The 17,577-nt window shown below is 46.8% G+C and overlaps 1 protein-coding gene across 31 annotated transcripts; it reads left to right on the top strand.

Annotated features, from left to right (window-relative positions):
- The first annotated feature begins 2,077 nt into the window (after nt 1-2,077).
- Nucleotides 2,078-9,837, top strand: LOC127340728 (uncharacterized). 31 transcript variants are annotated; one of them, XM_071827853.1, is made up of 10 exons: nt 2,078-2,557; nt 3,300-3,480; nt 3,603-3,725; nt 4,433-4,560; nt 5,503-5,731; nt 5,892-5,973; nt 6,575-6,617; nt 7,070-7,183; nt 8,699-8,797; nt 9,535-9,837. In XM_071827853.1, exons 2-5 carry the CDS (start codon nt 3,379-3,381, stop codon nt 5,576-5,578), a joined length of 429 nt encoding a protein of 142 aa, XP_071683954.1. In that variant the 5' UTR covers nt 2,078-2,557; nt 3,300-3,378; the 3' UTR covers nt 5,579-5,731; nt 5,892-5,973; nt 6,575-6,617; nt 7,070-7,183; nt 8,699-8,797; nt 9,535-9,837. The 31 variants fall into 31 exon arrangements, 21 of the variants coding, with proteins under 21 accessions (XP_071683954.1, XP_071683955.1, XP_071683953.1 ...); XR_011754741.1 differs by lacking the exons at nt 8,699-8,797; nt 9,535-9,837 and adding exons at nt 3,972-4,085; nt 5,313-5,396 and having other exon boundaries at nt 2,079-2,557; nt 4,433-4,684; nt 7,070-7,432; XM_071827854.1 differs by lacking the exon at nt 8,699-8,797 and having other exon boundaries at nt 9,535-9,836.
- The last annotated feature ends 7,740 nt before the right edge of the window (nt 9,838-17,577 follow it).

Genomic DNA, 17,577 nt, shown 5'->3' with positions numbered 1-17,577 from the left:
CGCATATGCATCCATACGGGAGGGTGGGTGAGGAACAAAATCGACTAGAGTGGTTTCGATCTGTTTACCTTGATCCATCACATTGCTTGCTACCGAAGATGTTGATGATGTCAAACGTGCCATCGAGATCAGAACCTTATCGCCTCTAATTCCAACAGACGGCGCCAATTGATAAGGGATTAACTTATCAATGCCTACGAGTTGTAGACTAGGGTTTAGTTGGAAGTAGAGGGCAAGTAGATCTCGAAGGTTTCAGCCGGAAAAGTACTCGACTGCTATGAAAACTCGGGTTGCGTGAAACAATGAATCGATCCTTTCTTTGTCCCTCGGCTCCCCCTTATATAGGAGGCGGAGCCGAGGGTTTCGTGATGCACAAGTTACAGAGTCCGGGAGGGTTTCTGAACCGTCCCGTAACAATTACAAGTTGATATTCCTAATACAATTCTATCTTTCCAAACTATGTAAAACGTCGGGTCGTGGGCCTCCAGTAAACCCCGGGTATCTTCTTCGGCAGGCCCATTGGGGATGCCTATGTCATCGACAAAAATGATGATGACTCGCAAGCGCTGTGCCCTCTGGAGAATTTTCACCACGCTCCTAGTGCTCCAAAGCGTCGCGTACCAAGCAACACCTCCAAGAATGAAGCGACGATGATGACGCTGCTGGCCAGACTGGTCCTATGGTTTCCCCCGGTACGCTACGGGGGATGGGAAGAGGTACACCCGAAGCTCTTCAAGAAGGATGTCGACACCCACATGCGTCACGCTTTCAAATAAAACATGTCACAATGATTGAGATTTCACTTGAATTGATGGAATTGAAGTAGATCATCAAGTCAAGCGCTATAAATTTCAATGTGGTCTTTGCTAAAACAATGATTTGATGTATTAGTGATTTGATCTAAGGGGTTAGATCAAAATAAAATAGAAATCAACACAACAATACAATAAGCAAGGATCAATTACTTGATCTTCTAAAAGAAATTCTATAAAGCAGAGGTGATCAACAAGATAGAAAACAGATTACTCGGATGGCCACCAGAAAAATCTAGCAGGTTGCACTGGTTCGGCTGAAAAGCACCAGACGGAGAGAGAGGATGTACGGGGAGATAGAACAACGTCAATTGGATCACCAAAGGGATTGATGGGGGCGGCTGCTCCATAGGTGAGATCGTGAGATGAATACCAACCAATAGTTACCGTCGGCGACAAATCTTCAAGCAGCACCGATGAAGTAGGAGAATACGATCTGATAGATCAATAGATCAGTGTGTGAATAAATTGAACACCTTCCCTAGTTCAATACTTCCATGTGAACAAAGGCACAAATTAAAAAGGTCACCAAGTCTACGGGATGTGATGGGACTTGATTAACTCACAAACTGGAGGTCAGCAGTGGTGTTGACCATGTGATCAGGGGCGTATATATACTACCTCCACCTCAAAGTTTAAGATTTTTTTGAAAAGTTAAACCAAATAAAGTTTGACTAAATTTTTAGAACAATCTACCAACAAATATAAATTTTGTAGATACCATACAAAAATATTTTATTGTCTATTTAATGATATTAATTTTGGATTTTACATGTTAATGATATTTGCTAAAAGCTTAGTTAAACTTGATATAGTTTGACTTTCTAAAAATAATATAAGTCTTAAGCTTTATAATGGAGGTAGTATTTGCGAAGTTGTGACGGAGGATAACGGCAGTGTTGGGATGCCTTTGTACTATGTTTCATCTGAAGGTATAATAGCTGCCCCCCAATGGGGGTCTCACAGCGATTTGCAATTCTAGACCGTCAGATCTCTTCAGCATGTGTCAATTAATGGATCTCGTCCGTTCATTGTAGGGAAGTTGGCTGCTGGTGGTTGGTGGGCGTGGACGTTTTGGTGGCTCTCCACCGGTTGCTCTCCCTAGATAAAGCCATGGAGCAGCGCTATTCTACCCGCCTACGACTGATCGTGGGACCTACATTAAGCCGGGGCCACTTATCAGTCGCCTTGGGTAAGTTTTAAGTGGGTCACGCATGACTGCAGCTTGAGACAGAACGAAACCTGCCCCAATCCGCGTCTGCTCCCCTCTCTTCCCAATCCCCTCGTTCTCTTCCCCAGCCCTCCTCCCACCCCCTGCTCCGCCGACCGCCTCCCCGCCTTCTCCACCCACCTGGTTGCGGCCCTGCCGACCAGAGGCCACGGCCGACCTATACAGCGACGGAAGGGCAGGAGCCGAGGCAAGAAGCGGCGTTGGAGATGGAGGATCGCCTCCGCATCTTGGTTTCGTCGGGATTTGCCGGCCGGCCGGAGGCCTCGGCTTGCAGGACGACAACGAGATCGACGAGGAAGGGAGAGGTGGCGGGACGTGAATCGGCGTGAGGTCGAGAGGGCAGGAGACCATGGCGGTTTCCACACTTGCCCTGCACTGATGTTGATGGTGAAGCTGGAAATGGTTGTCCCCTGATTGGTGAGTTTGGAGGCGACGATGGCCCGTGTTGCGCTGGAGATGGAGGATCCCCTCCACAACTTAGTTTTATTTATCCACGTCAAGCTCACTCGTAAAGGTAGGCTGCTCCTGATCTGTTCCCCTTGCCCAGATCTAAAACGTGATTCGGTTCATCCTTTTCTTGCGCCTGTGTTTGATATATGGAGTGCTTACAAATTCTTGACTTGCTTGATTAAGGTTCTAGGATTGTATTGGCATCTGTTAGGTCTGTAATATAGAACAAGTTTGCTAGGACTGCATAATACGAGGCTGACGATTAGTACTGTATTGTTAACACCTAACAAAAGCAACAATTTCATGGATAGAAGCGGATGCCAGGATCACCTGGTAGTGTGATGGGGGTAGGTATCACTGTTGGTTCTATGATCTTTGTCCACTGCTAAGTTAATAAGGCTTGGATTTTTGGTTGTTCTTTTCGTTGCTTGTATTTACTCTCCATGGTAAACTCACTGTATTATTATCTTAGAAACTGACTTGTCTGTTATGCAGCTTGGTTTGTGTGGTATTCCTACCACACAACGCTTTGGTTCTGCTCCAAGCTGCTAATGAATTAATTTAATTGTTAGGTCTGGTGAAAGAACATGTTGCCACTTTTGTATTTTCCACCAACATGCATCCTTGTCCCTGTAGATTTTAATATGACTCAGAATTTCCAAACCTGAGTCTAAAATGGTTGACTTCAACCATTAGCTCCATGTTTCTCATGGTCGTGCTCATGCTGGTGCAAACAAGTAGAAGAGCCTGACTATTCTCTGTTTTGTTAGTGGTTACCAGAATTAACGGAGTTTCGGCTGACGCAGGAGAGAGGAGGTGGAGCAGCGTAGGGAGGAAGAGGTGAACCGGAAGATCATTTGTGGATTAATGTTCTGAATTTGTGTAATGGTTCTTTTTTATCTGGTCTACAAGGACGTGTGGCTCATGGCGACACTGGATCCAGTGGTCAGCATGGTTATCGCCGTCAGCGGTTCTCCTTGTCTTCAGGTCAGAAGTGCAGCTCTCAAAATGGATTGCATTTTGATTATTTCCCTGTTTTTGCTGTTTTTCTCATTTTCTCAAATTATGTGTGTGTGTGTGTGCGATGACCGGAAGATTGATTCATGTAGTGTCATATGAGTGCATTAAAAGGATCAAGAATTGGATCAGTCAAACTAATACTCAGAGTAACATCATTGTGGAAGAGAAGGGAGAAAATTAAAGTTCTGCATCAGCAAATATTTATCGAGTCGGTAATCAGCATTTCTATCGTTTTCCCTAATGATAAAAGTCACTTTAATTGTTACATCTTGGTTTTCTTGCAATCTAAAGAATGAGCGTGTTCTCGGACCTACGTCTATTGAGCTTATTAGACAACTCAGTTGGTTAGCTTTCTTTCATAGTTGAGCATGTTTAGTCGTGGTTACTATTGGAATATTCATTTGTCTCTTGTGAGAATGCGTTCAAATTATGTAACATATTTGCTTTCTGCACTACAGGAGCACTTTCGAAAGATCTTCAGATGTTAGGCCTATCAAGAATAATATCTCAATTATCAAAGATCTTTGAGAACTAATACTTCATCTATAATAGGATCTCAATAATTGACCATGGTATGGATTGCAGCAGCCTTTACTCGTATGTCATGTGAATTGTCTGTGGAAAACTGAGCGCTAGCTCAATGCGGACACCACTCTCCTATTTGACCCCCCATATTAGTAAATGTGTAGCATGTAGAGATAATAGCTCTTACCATATTGCTCATTAAGCTTGCTCTGGAGGGAGGAATCATTATGCTCCGTGGTCCTTAATATATATAATTATTTGCATAACCAAATTCAGTCCAGTGCTTCAACACTGAATTGTTGATTCTTGATACATTTACTATTATGGTTTGAACAATGTAACTTGCATAGACTTGTCTGTTTCTCATTGAATTATGGTTTGGGATATTTTTCAGGTTTGGCTTTTGGCTGGTAACAACGTCAGTGAGGTAGATGTCCTTCACCCCTTTCTGAAGCTAAAGGTTCCAGACTTGTGCCACAGCAATCTCTGGGATGAGGAGGATGTAAAGAGGGAGATGAAGCGGTAAGATGAATCATGAGAGAGAAAGAAGGAGAGACCTCCAGCGATACTAACGCGTGCAGGTGTTTCAGTAGCCACCTTGGCTCCACCTCTAGGAGCCAAGTCTCCACTTCCACACCACACCCTTGTATCTTTATTCATCTCTGCCTCTTGAATAAGTTTCCTGTATGTCCGATTCATAAGATCACCATTCATAAATGTTGCATCCATTTTTGCTAGAAAACAGGCATGGAAATTTATTCATGGTGACCGCGCGGTGGCGGCCATGATCGAACCCTAGCAGCAGAAAATACTTCTTCGTTTGCTGGTTTAAATCATCAAAGATTAAATCGTATCTTTTGTAGTAATATTTGGATCTGAGTATTCTGAATATGCACATCTGGTCATGTGAGTACTCTGAATACATGCACATTCCATTAAGTGCTTTGTTCTTTAAATTAGTGCAGATTTTTAAATAGCTTTCAAAACAAACCATGGCGACAAGTGGAATATTTATGCTCCATCTAGCTGCTTGAGATTTTGCAATTGAGGTACCAACATATTAAGTAGAGAAATTTCATATGTGTATAGCCATGATCTCTACCCCAGCAGCAGAAAAAAACTTCACCGTTTGCTGGTTTAAATCATCCAAGATTAAATTGTATCTTTCGTAGTAATATTTGGAGCTGAGTATTCTGAATATGCACATCTGGTCGAGTGACTACTCTGAATATGTGCACATTCGATTCACTGCTTTGTTCTTTAAATTAGTGCAGATTTTTAAATAGCTTTCAAAATAAACCATGGTGAAAACTGGAATATTTATGCTCCATCTAGCTGTTTGCGATTTTGCAATTAAGGTACCAACATATTAAGTAGATAGATTTCATATGTACCTATGTTTCAGACTTCTATCCCTTTTCACAAACAATTAACACATTTTTCTTTTTTGTGTTGGTCTTCTAGGCATGAAGCAAAACTTGAGCAAAGAAACACGTGCTACCAACTGATCAATGGCTTTGCCAACGCAGCGATAAGATGAACGAGCAGTTGCCTCTGGGTTTGTTGTGTGTTTGGTCTGACCTACTGAAGCAATTCTCTGTTTTCTCTAATTTCAACTATTTCCTCTCATGTGGTAGTTTCTGTCTGCGCGAGAATTTGCTACCCTGCCGGTTATTGAAACGTTTTGTATGAGGTAATATTTTAAATGTATGTGCTTGTAAGGTATCCATCCTCCTATTTAGTTCTCTAATTGTTGTCATATGACCTGTCTTTCTTTACAGCATAATTTTTTTAAACTTCCACTTGGTTATGAGGCTTTATGTGCTAATTTGGTTAATTTTGTTATGGTGCAGCAGCTACTCTCAGTGCATGTTGCCGTTATTAAAAACGTGGCCGGCTGGGCATTCAAAACATGTGTGAGCAAATTATCCCTAGGTAATAATAGAATCCATAAGGTAATTTTCAGCTATGTTGAGCACACCGAACAACTAGAGTTAATCAATTGGTTTGAGCTTCAATATTACTTGTAGTGTCTGCTAGCCTAGAAAACATTTTGTATTTATGTGTGGCGGTATATTTTTCATATTATGCTGATTTGTCTTAGCTATAGCTAAATTGTGAGACATTGATCTGTTCTCCCGTCAATTTATGAACAACACCTGAGAGGGTGGTTTATGTTCCTAGGTGCACTTGGAAAGTAAGAAACTGGTAGAAAATTGAAGCTATTTTACACTATGCAATTAGACAAAGTGGAGATACTGACTTCTTAGTGATGGTGGAGGGTACTGCCATTTGGTTTTTTAAATTCAAATTTAGAATAAATTTCTATTCCCGAATCTGCTTCCTATATCTTTCCTTCGTATTGTGTTAGCATGTATGTTCTTTCAGGACTTTTTTGCGGCAAAGCAACGCTGGATAGTTATTCTGTCAACTATTTGGCATATGGATCTACATCCATGTGTCTCTTTCATAGTTCAGCGATTTTGTACTTGCATGAGCCTTACCAGATCTAATATTCGTTGTTTTTGTACTGTAGGGAAAAGTAGTGTTGCCTATAGAACCCCAAATCTATATATCAGGTAAAACCAATTAATTTTTTGTACTGTATCAACATTAATCATTTCTTAATCTGGATTTTCTATGCGCTCTTTTCAATATATATGGTCCTGTTAAATACGATATGGTCTTTTCGAGGCCATTGGCTTGTTTGTTGATGTTTAATTCTTTGTATCAGTTCCCAAATTAGTGTTTTACTTCCTCTTGTACCTGTTGGGTTATTACATATCTGGTTATGCCGTGGAAACATGAATCGATAAATAGTTTCATTGTCGTTCAAGCTCTGTAGTAGTGCCATAAAATTCATCATATTTTAATTGTAGGCCATAAAATATATTTGGTGTTATAATAACTACGCATGAAAATCCCGTATATTTCTTTTGGGAGAATCCATCCTTTTTCACAGCAAAAATAGAAGTTATGTCATATTTGAACTCTGCAATGTGGTCAAAGATTGGTTGTTTTTAATTTACAGAATGAATGCACCAAGGGAGCAATGCGGAGGCATGTAGCAACCTGATGATGGAGAAATGTAAAAAATTCAGTAGACATGGTTCACATGAGTTCAAAACATTATTTTCGTCAGGAGGTATGATATTCACAGGAGCCTATGAGGCGTTATTACATATTTTCAGAGATGATCTACTGACTGCCATCTTTAATAATTCATTACGTTGTCAGGTCACAATGTTAGTAGCTGTGCTTGAATTCGTGCTATTCCACAAGACATGTAACAGACATTTCTGATAGGTCATCACTGTAGATGTTGCCTATTGTATGCTTAATATCATATTGGTGTCAACAATCGTTTAATCATTATATAGCTCCAAGTTAATTATACAGTTAAATGGATGGAAATGATGATACTATAATTGCTTTGAAATTCGCCCCTATTCCCCAGTATAATTCTCATTATACCATAATCAAATATATGTTTGGGGGTTCCTTCTGTAGGACATAAGAATTGGGTTTTTGGTTAGTGGGATTATGTAGCAGCAATGCGATTTTCACCTATAAACTTTTAGATGGAACCGTTAGGGGTGAAAGAGATAAAGAAATAATAATTTTAATGTCAAAATATACACTCTACAATATGAAACTATTTCCTTCTCTACAAAAGAAATTGAGGACGGAAAGGATTGGCTTTCCTGGTTATTTAAACTCGAAGAGCAGATTGTTCATACTATATCTATAGTAAGCATGGGAAGTCTTAGCAGTTGTGAGAAACATCATTTGCGTTTTTGCTATCACCACTGTCTTTGGTTGTGAAAAGTGGTTCAGTCTATTTATCTTACATCTACAAAGACATAAAAAACATGAGATGAGTGAAACTGAAATTTGGTAGTAAATCGAACTGTAATTCATGGATAACTAGATTTAGTTGCGTCACGTCAGGTAGTAGGATAAGATCCTTTTAAACCATTTAACTTGCGAACTAAAAACGTTGAATCTGTGTTGAATGGATTATGTTTTCTTCGCATATGTTATTGATTGTGCATGTCGTTTAATTTGAATCCTGTCTGATGTGTGTAGACATGGACTGTTTTCAATGGCTTCTCAGTTCTAAAATCAGGTCCATTGATGTATTGTTATGATATTTCTATTGTGTTGTAAACATTTTGAGTAGCTCTCACCGAACAACTTATCTCACACTTTACATTGTTGGGCAATCTCCCATGATGACTTCAAAAGTAATTATGGAGGCGGGTGCCTCTTGAGAGTGCTATTAAATTATTGTTTAGATAACAATAATTAGAGGTACATTATATTTTCATGTGGTTTGTATTGTAAACACATGTCGTGATACTACTAATACACATAATATTTTACCCAGTGATTGACTATGTGAAAGGTTGGGTGGTGTGTGGATTGATAAGACTTATTTCTGACTATTACCATCAGTTTATATAAATGTTTAATACATTCTTCTATTTTTGTGGCAGTATATAAGAGTTTTCTACTTCGTGATTTTGTTATCCTAATTTCACCTTGATTGACTTTGTTTTGTAAAACTTAAAAAATAGATTATCATTTAGCCACGTGATTTTTATCATTATTATACTACGTGCAAATTAGCTCTAATTTTACGGGATCGTGCGCCAAGGCGCACATTTATATCTAGTGTGTATTAATTTGTGATGGGATGATCGTGCGCTGCAAACTCACGGTTGAAAGTGATGGTGGATGAGGACAAAGATGAGGGGTAAGCTCATTATTACCTATATCAAAGCTGACCATATTTATCTAAATCATAGCGATTCAGGTTATATTTGGGTAGCCAATTATCCAATCGTCTGCAACCACGTTTACTTTCATTGTAATGCACAATTCCCGTAGATGTGATGATACGATTTTCCTCTCCTTTTCTCTGTTTGTACAAACCGTGTGCAACCACGTCTCTTTTTTATTCTGGTTTGGTTCAGTCCAAAGCGGTGTTAGGCTCCACCATGGAATTAAGGAGAAGCTCTGGACTAGAATCGAGTGTGGAAACTAACAATTAATGGGTTGTTTACAGTTAAATCTATGTATGAGGATCTTATGAATAATCATACATCATACTTGCGAAAATATCTTTGGAAAATGAAAACCCCCCTAAAAATTAATTTTTTTATGTGGTTCCTGAGTAATAAGGTGCTATTGACAAAAGATAATTTAGCAAAGAGAAAATGAACTGGGTGTACTAAATGTGTTTTCTGCGGAGCGGTAGAACACTTATTCCTAACATGCCCATTTGCTAAACTAATATGGTGAACTGTTAATTTTACTCATAATCTCCCTCCACCAACCAATATTACAAATATGTTTGGAAATTGGTTAAAAGGAGTTGACAAACAATCCAAGGTTTTAATACGCATTGGCGTATCAGCCTTATGTTGGTCAATATGGAGATGCCGCAATGATATAATCTTTAACAACAAGAAAATTTTCATTTTTTTACAGGTTATCTTTTCCATGGTGCATTGGATCCAACTCTGGGCTCTCCTCTCACCTCCAGAGCAACGGGATGTCATGGATTCTGTATGCACACGGTTTCAGACGGTCGCTCAGGATATCTTGTGCCGGACTGGCTGGCAGCATATTAGTCGACTAGAGGATGCATAGTCGATTCTGCTATTTTCCTTTTTTCGCTGGTTGATTTTTGTATCGATTTTAGGCGATCCTTGAGATGTAATAAGTACTGAACAACGAATTCTGGTTTTTAATAAAGGGCTATGTGCATCGTCACGATGTAGAAGCCAGGATTTCCCCTTTTCAAAAGAAAATCTAAAGTTCTAGACGTTTCCTCAGCCCTCAATGTCTCGTCTTTCTCCCTATTCTCTTTTTGAACATAAGGCTAATGTCCAGCTTGAAATTAATAAAATCGCAACGATAGAATTACAAGATGCTGAAAAATAGCTTACAAACATCAAAGATCAAGCAGAAGGCAAATCGAAGTAGAGGCAATGCTGTGCAGCTCGTCACCGGAGAGCCCCGCCAACATCAAGTTCGACAATGCAGTCAGCATGCCATTCGCCTCCACCTCCGAAGAAGGCTCCAACCTTCTCGCCCTAGATTGTAGAGCATTGAACCATCACCAGGCGGAGCAGTTCTCCCGAGAGCATGCATGAGCACCTGGGCAGAATGCCGAGGACCATCGCCAGACACGATCACCGCACGCGAAAAACAACGAGCATCGCCACCGGCCACCTCACTGACACCCAAAAGACTTCACCTTCATGACAGAGCTCGTCGAAGAAGACACGGCATGCGCCGCCACCAGACCAAGCAAAACACGCACTACGACCACCTCCCGCCGTCCCAAGGTGACGTCTTCAAGAAGAAAAACGACGTCCGAGCGCCGTCGCCACCCAATCCGTAGATTTTAGATTTTCACCCGGGAACAAAAGGAGGATGGAAGGGGATGTACCTCAGTGTCGCCTCCAAGAATGATGATGGCATCCGAGACATCACCAACGCCATGGCCGTCCCGCTGGCTAAGAATCTCTCCCGGCCAGAGCCCCCGACCCTGCCACCGCAATAAAGCACTCGGAACCGACGAGGACACCAGGTTCCATGGCTTTGGGATGAGTACCACGCGGCCGCCGGCCGCAGTCTTCAGATCTGACGTAGGGTCGACGGGGCGAACACCGCGCTGCGAGCGCCCTCCACCGTCTCCGCGCCGCCTGGGCGGCCGAGTAGACGCTCTCCAGCTTCAGGGACCGCGCCGCCCTCACCGTCCCCTATCCTTCCTTTACGGCTCCCCCATCTTACCCTTTCCACTGCCGCCAGCGCCGCTGTAGCCTGAACCACCAGCATGCCCAGGCGCAAGAGAGGGCTCTGGCCAACATTGCGCCATCGCCGAGCCCCGCGTCTGCTCCCGCGAGCACCCTTGCTGTCGCAGGGCGGTGCCTTAGTTGGTGCAGGATATTGAGGACAAATTGGCACGGGGGGTGATGAACATGATCTGCTATGACATGGTGTCGAGGTCGGCGCCGGTCTGGTTCTGCGGTAGCTGCTTCTCCATCTTCCACCTCCCCTGCATCCGCGACTGAGCTTGCTCCCCGGGCTCCGTCTCCGCGGTCGCCGACCTAGCTATCTCCTGGTCTCGCCGTCCCGCCCGACAGCCTTGACCCTGACCACCGGGCTGCAGCGGCAGGTCGCCCGCGCTTGACCACAACTACAAAGGCGACTACATCGATTGGATAGGGCAACTTGCCCTGCACCATGTCATCGGCACTCTACCAATCACCTACAGTACACTTCACCATGGAAATCTCAACAACTTCCTGATTGAATCTTGAAACTAGTGTTGCGTTAGTTATTTCTTTGCATTTATTCTTATCTAGGTAAGTTTCACTTTGTTTGAATTTATGGATTATATCCATTGTAATTTGTTTTTCTTTTCACGATTTCAGTTAGCAACTGCAGTTCTTATGGTTGCATTTTACTGCTTGACGATTGTTTTAAAGTGCTACTGACTGCCTGGGTGCCAAAAATCTCTGAATCAAGACAAGATGCTTTATCCACTATTTTTCAGATAATGTCTTTATAGACTGTACTTCAGAAACTGGTTTTCTGAAGCACTTAGGACAATATCTGTTAGTGCTGTTTTCCTTGCAGTATTTTCAAATGAACTTGATCTATCAAAAGCTGGGCAGGTTGGTATTGGACGCCACGTGTCAGATTCTTAGAATGTAGGATTGAATCTGAAAGTTTAGTGTTTTAAGAAAAAAAAATCTTGCTTTGAGCAGTTGTTATAGGTTCTTATCCCACCACCCTTTATTTGTTTTGCAGGGCAAAGTGTTGTGTGAGACTCCTTTACAGTCTACGTTGAATGATAAAATTCATGATATTGTTGTGTTTCTTCACCATACCGACGGCCTCTCAAATTATATGGACTTTTTAGGGAATGGAGTTTTGGCTCCCGGGTCTAGGTGGACCTGTTATCTGGACAGTTGTTTTGTGCGTCGTGATTGACGATTCAGTCTGAATTTATTGTTCTGCTTGCGGCAGTAAATCGGCAATACAGATACGGCATGGCGGACGGTCATGCACAGTGCCGCCCACCGCAGTAAGAGCATCTCCAACGGGGCGACCCATTCCGCACCCGCGCGTCCGGATGGGTCCAGACGGACAAAAACCCGGCCCAGCGCGCGGACCCATCCCTAAAACGGATGGCCGTGGGCCGGGTTTGCGTGGCCGCGGACGCGAAAGGCTGATCGCTCGCGTCCGCCCCTTGTCCGCCCCTGGCCCGCGTCTCATAGACATAAACATTTGTTTTCATTAAAAAGAACCCATTACAGTTTTTTTTAACTACTACTTCTATCCTACTACGTACGGGGCCGGCGGCCTCGCCGGCTCGCTGTCGGGGCCGTGGATTTCACTCGACGCGGGCGGCCTGTACGCGCGAGGATTCCACTCTAGCTTACCAGCTGGGTGGCGCGGCGTCGACGGTGGCGGCGGCGGCATCGGCGGCTTGGGCGGAGGCCTTCATCCTCCTCCTTTCCGTCCGAGCACCTCAGGCGCGCTCGCGCTCCGCCTCCTGCGGCGGAACCATCCGCTTCCCGCATACCTCACGCTCCTGTAGGGCGGCGCGTTCCACAGCGGTGCGCGCCTCCAGGCGGACGCGGGCGGGGGCCTGGGCCTCGTGGTTCTCCTGCCGCCGGCGCATGCGCTCTTGCCGGCCGCCTCCACCATCTCGGCGTCGCCTGCCTTCTTTGCCGCCGCCTCGGCAGCGACGCGGAGCGCCTCGTCGTCGGTGACCCACCGCGAGTCCGCGCGCTCCTCCTCCTCCGTCCGCGGGAACCTGGCCCGGGCGGCGAGGGAGAGCTTGGCCCACGTGGCCTGCAGGGTGCGCGGCATGGCGCCGAAGAAGGTGGAGTGGGAGAGGAAGGTGATGCGGTCCGTGTGAGACCACCGCCGTCTTTTATAGCCGGCAGCCAGGCGGGAAACTTGGGCGCGAGCGCGCGCCAATGGCGTTTTCGCTCGCGCGGGAACCTTGGTGGCGCACGGGATCTTTCCCGCGCGTTCCACCGCCCACCATGGCTGTCCCGTCGAGGCCTGCCATGGCGCAGCGCCGCGCAACGAAGACGAACCACGTGGCGTCTCTTTGGATCGCCGCGTTGAGCGCCGCGTGCGACCCAAACGGACACGCGGACGCGGGGCGCTGTCCGCGTGCCGGCCGGCCACGCAAACGGCCCAAAACGCGGCCCAGCGCGTCCGTTTGGGTCGGCCGGTTAGAGATGCCCTAATGAAGGCTGACGGCGACGAACCATGGTTGGAGACGGGGAATCTGACCACAAACATCTGGACCCGCGGAACGGATTGCTGGCAGCTACCTAGACTGCGGTACAGGATTTGCTTGTTTGGTAATAAATCAGCTGCGTGTGCTGAAAATTTTGTTTCGGCCCAAGCAGTGGGTTGAGGAGGCTCCCACAATGCTCTCGACTCACAGCGCCTCCTCAAGAAGCTTTGGACTCCGGTGAACTGAGCAGGAGAAGATATCTAGTGCTACCAGGTATGTGTGTGCTACTTGATTCCACAACAATCTAGACCGTCCAATCTGAGTCAGGGGACAGGATCAAACAAGACTTCAGCCGTGCCATCTATCAGTCCACCATGGCCAATAAGCAAATTAGACCCTGTGTTTTCTCAGTTCGTGGCACCAGATCCATTCCTTTTAATCTCTCTCATGGGTCAGGGTCTTCACGACTGTGGACTGGGAGGATTTATTCCCAGATGCTTTCTTATCAGCCTTGTCAAGTGGACCATCTGACCACTGCCCCTTGGTGCTGAGCCTGGCACCGGACCTGCACAGAGGCCGTAGGTTTCAGTTTCAGTCTTTCTGGCCCAAAGTTGACGGCTTCCTCGAGGTGGTCCGGGAAGTGTGGACGACGCAACCTTGCGAGCCAAACCCCTTCAAGCGGCTAGACCAGAAGCTCAGGGCCACAACGAAAAGGCTAGCCAGTTGGAGCTCCAAGTTCGTTGGCAGTGTCAAGCTGCAGATTATGATGGCCACTGAGTTGATCCTGCGCTTCGACATTGCTATGGAATCTAGGCCGTTGTTGCCGCAGGAGAGGGCGCTTCGACGCCTGCTAAAGAAGAAGCTCCTTGGTCTGGCATCTCTGGAGAGGACGATTGCTCGGCAGCGCCCCCGTATTCTTTGGCTCCGAGAGGGAGATGCATGCACCCGTTTCTTCCATCTGCACGCGAGTCATAGACGGCGCAAGAACTTTATTGGCCATCTGGTCGTGGGCAACAGGCGAGTTACTGAGCATGCTGACAAGGCAGAAGCAGTGGATGATTTCTTCAATCAGCTTTTAGGAACGGCGGTGGATAGGCCCTTCTCGCTAGACCTGGAGTTTCTTGGACTCCCCTCCCTCGACCTCCACCACATTGATGGAGTTTTCACTGAGGAGGAGGTGTGGAAGGCCATCGGAGATATGCCCATGGACAAATGCCCCGGCCCGGACGGTTTCTCAGGCCGTTTCTTCCGGACCTGCTGGGGCATCATCAAGGACGATGTCATGGCGGCTTTCAATTCGCTATCTCGACTGGATAGTCGTGGATTCGGAGCAATCAATGGAGCCTACATCACCCTTTTACCAAAGAAAGAGGGGGCGGAGGAAGTCCGGGATTTCAGACCTATTAGCCTGATTCATGGTGTGGCCAAGCTAGTAGCCAATGTGTTGGCTAACAGGGTTGCCCCTATCCTCCCTCAAATGGTGGGGTCGCAACAGAGTGCTTTCGTGCGTGGAAGGTGCATACATGATAATTTCATGATGGTACAGGGAACGGCACGCAAGCTCCACAGTACCACCACCTCGGCAGTCCTCTTGAAGTTGGATCTTACCAAGGCCTTCGACACAGTGGATTGGGCCCTCCTGCTCGAGGTCCTCCGGAAGATTGGGTTCGGGGAAAGGTTTCTAGCTGCTATATGTGCCCTCCTCTCCACTGCGACCACCCGAGTCTTGCTGAATGGTACCCCCGGTGCACGGATTGCCAACAAGCGTGGACTGCGTCAGGGGGACCCCTTATCCCCGTAGCTCTTCATCCTGATCATGGAGATTCTACACCTGATGATTGAGAAGGCGGCCGGGGCGGGGTTGCTCACTCCGCTCGCGCCCGCGGGGATGCGGATGCGTACCTCTATGTACGCGGACGATGTGGTCACCTTCCTTCGCCCTTCTGTGCTTGACTTCAGGGTCTTCACTGGAATAATGGAAGATTTTGGTTCCGCCTCGGGCTTGCGGGTTAACATGGAGAAGTGCTCAGCAAATCTCATCCGCTGCAGTGACGCCGACTTGGCTATCGTGGACCAGGAGCTCCAATGCCGTGTGCAGCCTTTCCCCTTGAGATATCTAGGGCTGCCTCTCACTCTGAGAAAGCCGACTGCAGCACAGCTGCAATACCTGGTGGACAGTGTGGCAAACAAGCTACCTGGGTGGAGGGCCTCACTCCTAGATAGAGGTGGACGTCTGGAGTTGGTACGCGCGATGCTTTCGGCGATACCCATTTTCGCCATGATGTCGCTTGACTTTCCAGCCAAGACCATCATCGCGATTGAGAAGATCATCAGAGGCTTCCTCTGGAAGGGAAGAAAGGACGTCAAGGGAGGCCACTGTCTAGTGGCGTGGGACAATGTTTGCGCACCTAAGGAATGGGGTGGGCTTGGGGTCCCCAACATCAGGATGATGAACTTGGCTTTGAGGACCAGATGGTTGTGGCTGCAACGGACGGATGTGTCCAAGCCGTGGAAGGAGCTCAACATTCAAGTCCCCAAGATGGCGAGGCAGCTCTTTGAAGGGGCAACATACTCAGTCCTGGGAGATGGGGCTAGTACTTTCTTACGGGTGATAGTTGGCTTCCAGATGGGCGGATATGTGAGTTTGCGCCTAACTTATTCGGGGCCGTTCCGAAGAGCGCACTCAGGCAGAGACGGGTTCGCGAGGGTCTGGCCGGGAGCTGGCTAGACGACGTCCCCCCGGATCTGAGCACGCTGGCTGTCAGCGAGCTTTTCCAACTAGCAGACCGTCTGGAGGGGGTTGCCCTTGATGAGGGCGTGGAGGATGCTTTCCGATGGAGGTGGGAGCATGATCACTGCTACTCTGCGAGTTCTTGCTATCGTGCGATGTTCGGGGCGAGAGTGGAGATGGCTGGAGCAGCGCAGATTTGGAGATCTAGAGCTCCACCGAACTGTAGGGTGTTCCTTTGGCTGGCGGCCAAGACTAGATGCTGGACGGCGGACAGATTGAGTAGACGTGGTCTCCCGCATCCGGCTACTTGCCCTTTCTGCGACCAGGAGGCTGAGACGCGAGACCACCTCCTGCTTGGCTGCGTCCTGACACGGCAAGTGTGGGCGATGTGCTTGCGTTGGTGGGGTAAGCTCCATTGGTTGCCGCATGCAGACACGAGCTTCGTTACTTGGCTCCAGGCGAAGCAGGGGGGTCCGGGGAAGGACCGGGACCTGTGGACGGCTATCACCCTGGTGTGTTGGTGCCTTTGGCGTCATCGGAACGACATTGTCTTCGAAGGCGCCACTCCATCTTTGTACGAAGTAATTACCCGGATCTCAGACGAAGCGGAGATGTGGCGTGCCGCCGGGCTGTTTAGGGGTAGTCTGCTGGACGTGGGTAAGTGGAGATGCCGCGAGTAGTCTCGTAGAGTGTGTGTGCCGCTACATGTGGGTGCGGTGGGGTTGCACCACCTGGCGGCTGTGCCAGGGTGCGTTGTACATCGGCCTTCTGGCCCTTCTTCTATGAACCAGATACGTCTCTCCATGACGTATCCTTAAAAAAAATTACACAATGAGATATTAACGAGGAGTTTTTTTTTCCAAGTACAGTCTTCCTGCTACAAAGTTGCATCAGAATTCACTAACCCATGCACACTAATTTGTCCTTTTTTTTTGTTTGCCTCCCCGACCTCTATTTATTGAAGTTTTTTTGTCATTTGGATCATCAAGTACAGAGCAGATCTGGTCAGGTTGAAGTACTCGGACAGGTTGAAGTACTCGGACACAAGAGGTTCAGTCCAGATTTATCCTAAACGGAGTCATGCTGAGCTACTCCAAGTCTCCAACCCAGCTTTGATTCGGGCACATATTAATCTCGCGGTGCGCTGGTGCTCCCCCAACAATTTTTGGGGCAGACTGAATCCCATGAGCCCGAAAGGATATTAGAAAGGATGGACCAAAAAAGGAACAAGTACCACCAAGAGAACTGCTTCCTCTCCTCTCTACATACTTCTTGAGAGTACACCGCCGGTACCACCTCCGCCCGGCGCCTCTGTCCCCCTCCTCCGGCGGTGCATCCGTCGTGAGCGAGCTTGGGCGAGGTAGCCAGGTCTCCTTGTATAGTAGGATTAGAAGTTGGTCTTTCTGTGGTTTTTCCCTAGTGGAGTCTGGCGTCATGCCGAGTCTGAGCTCGTCCTGGGCGTTTTCGAGCGTCGCTTGGGGCGTTGGCCTCGTCCTCCTCCGGCTGATGATGCTCCGGTGGTCGGAGC

This window comes from Lolium perenne, chromosome 3, assembly GCF_019359855.2.
Source record: "Lolium perenne isolate Kyuss_39 chromosome 3, Kyuss_2.0, whole genome shotgun sequence".
Classification (NCBI taxonomy): domain Eukaryota; kingdom Viridiplantae; phylum Streptophyta; class Magnoliopsida; order Poales; family Poaceae; genus Lolium; species Lolium perenne.
Note: the sequence above shows the minus strand (reverse complement) of the source record. Positions and strands in the feature narration are given on the sequence as shown.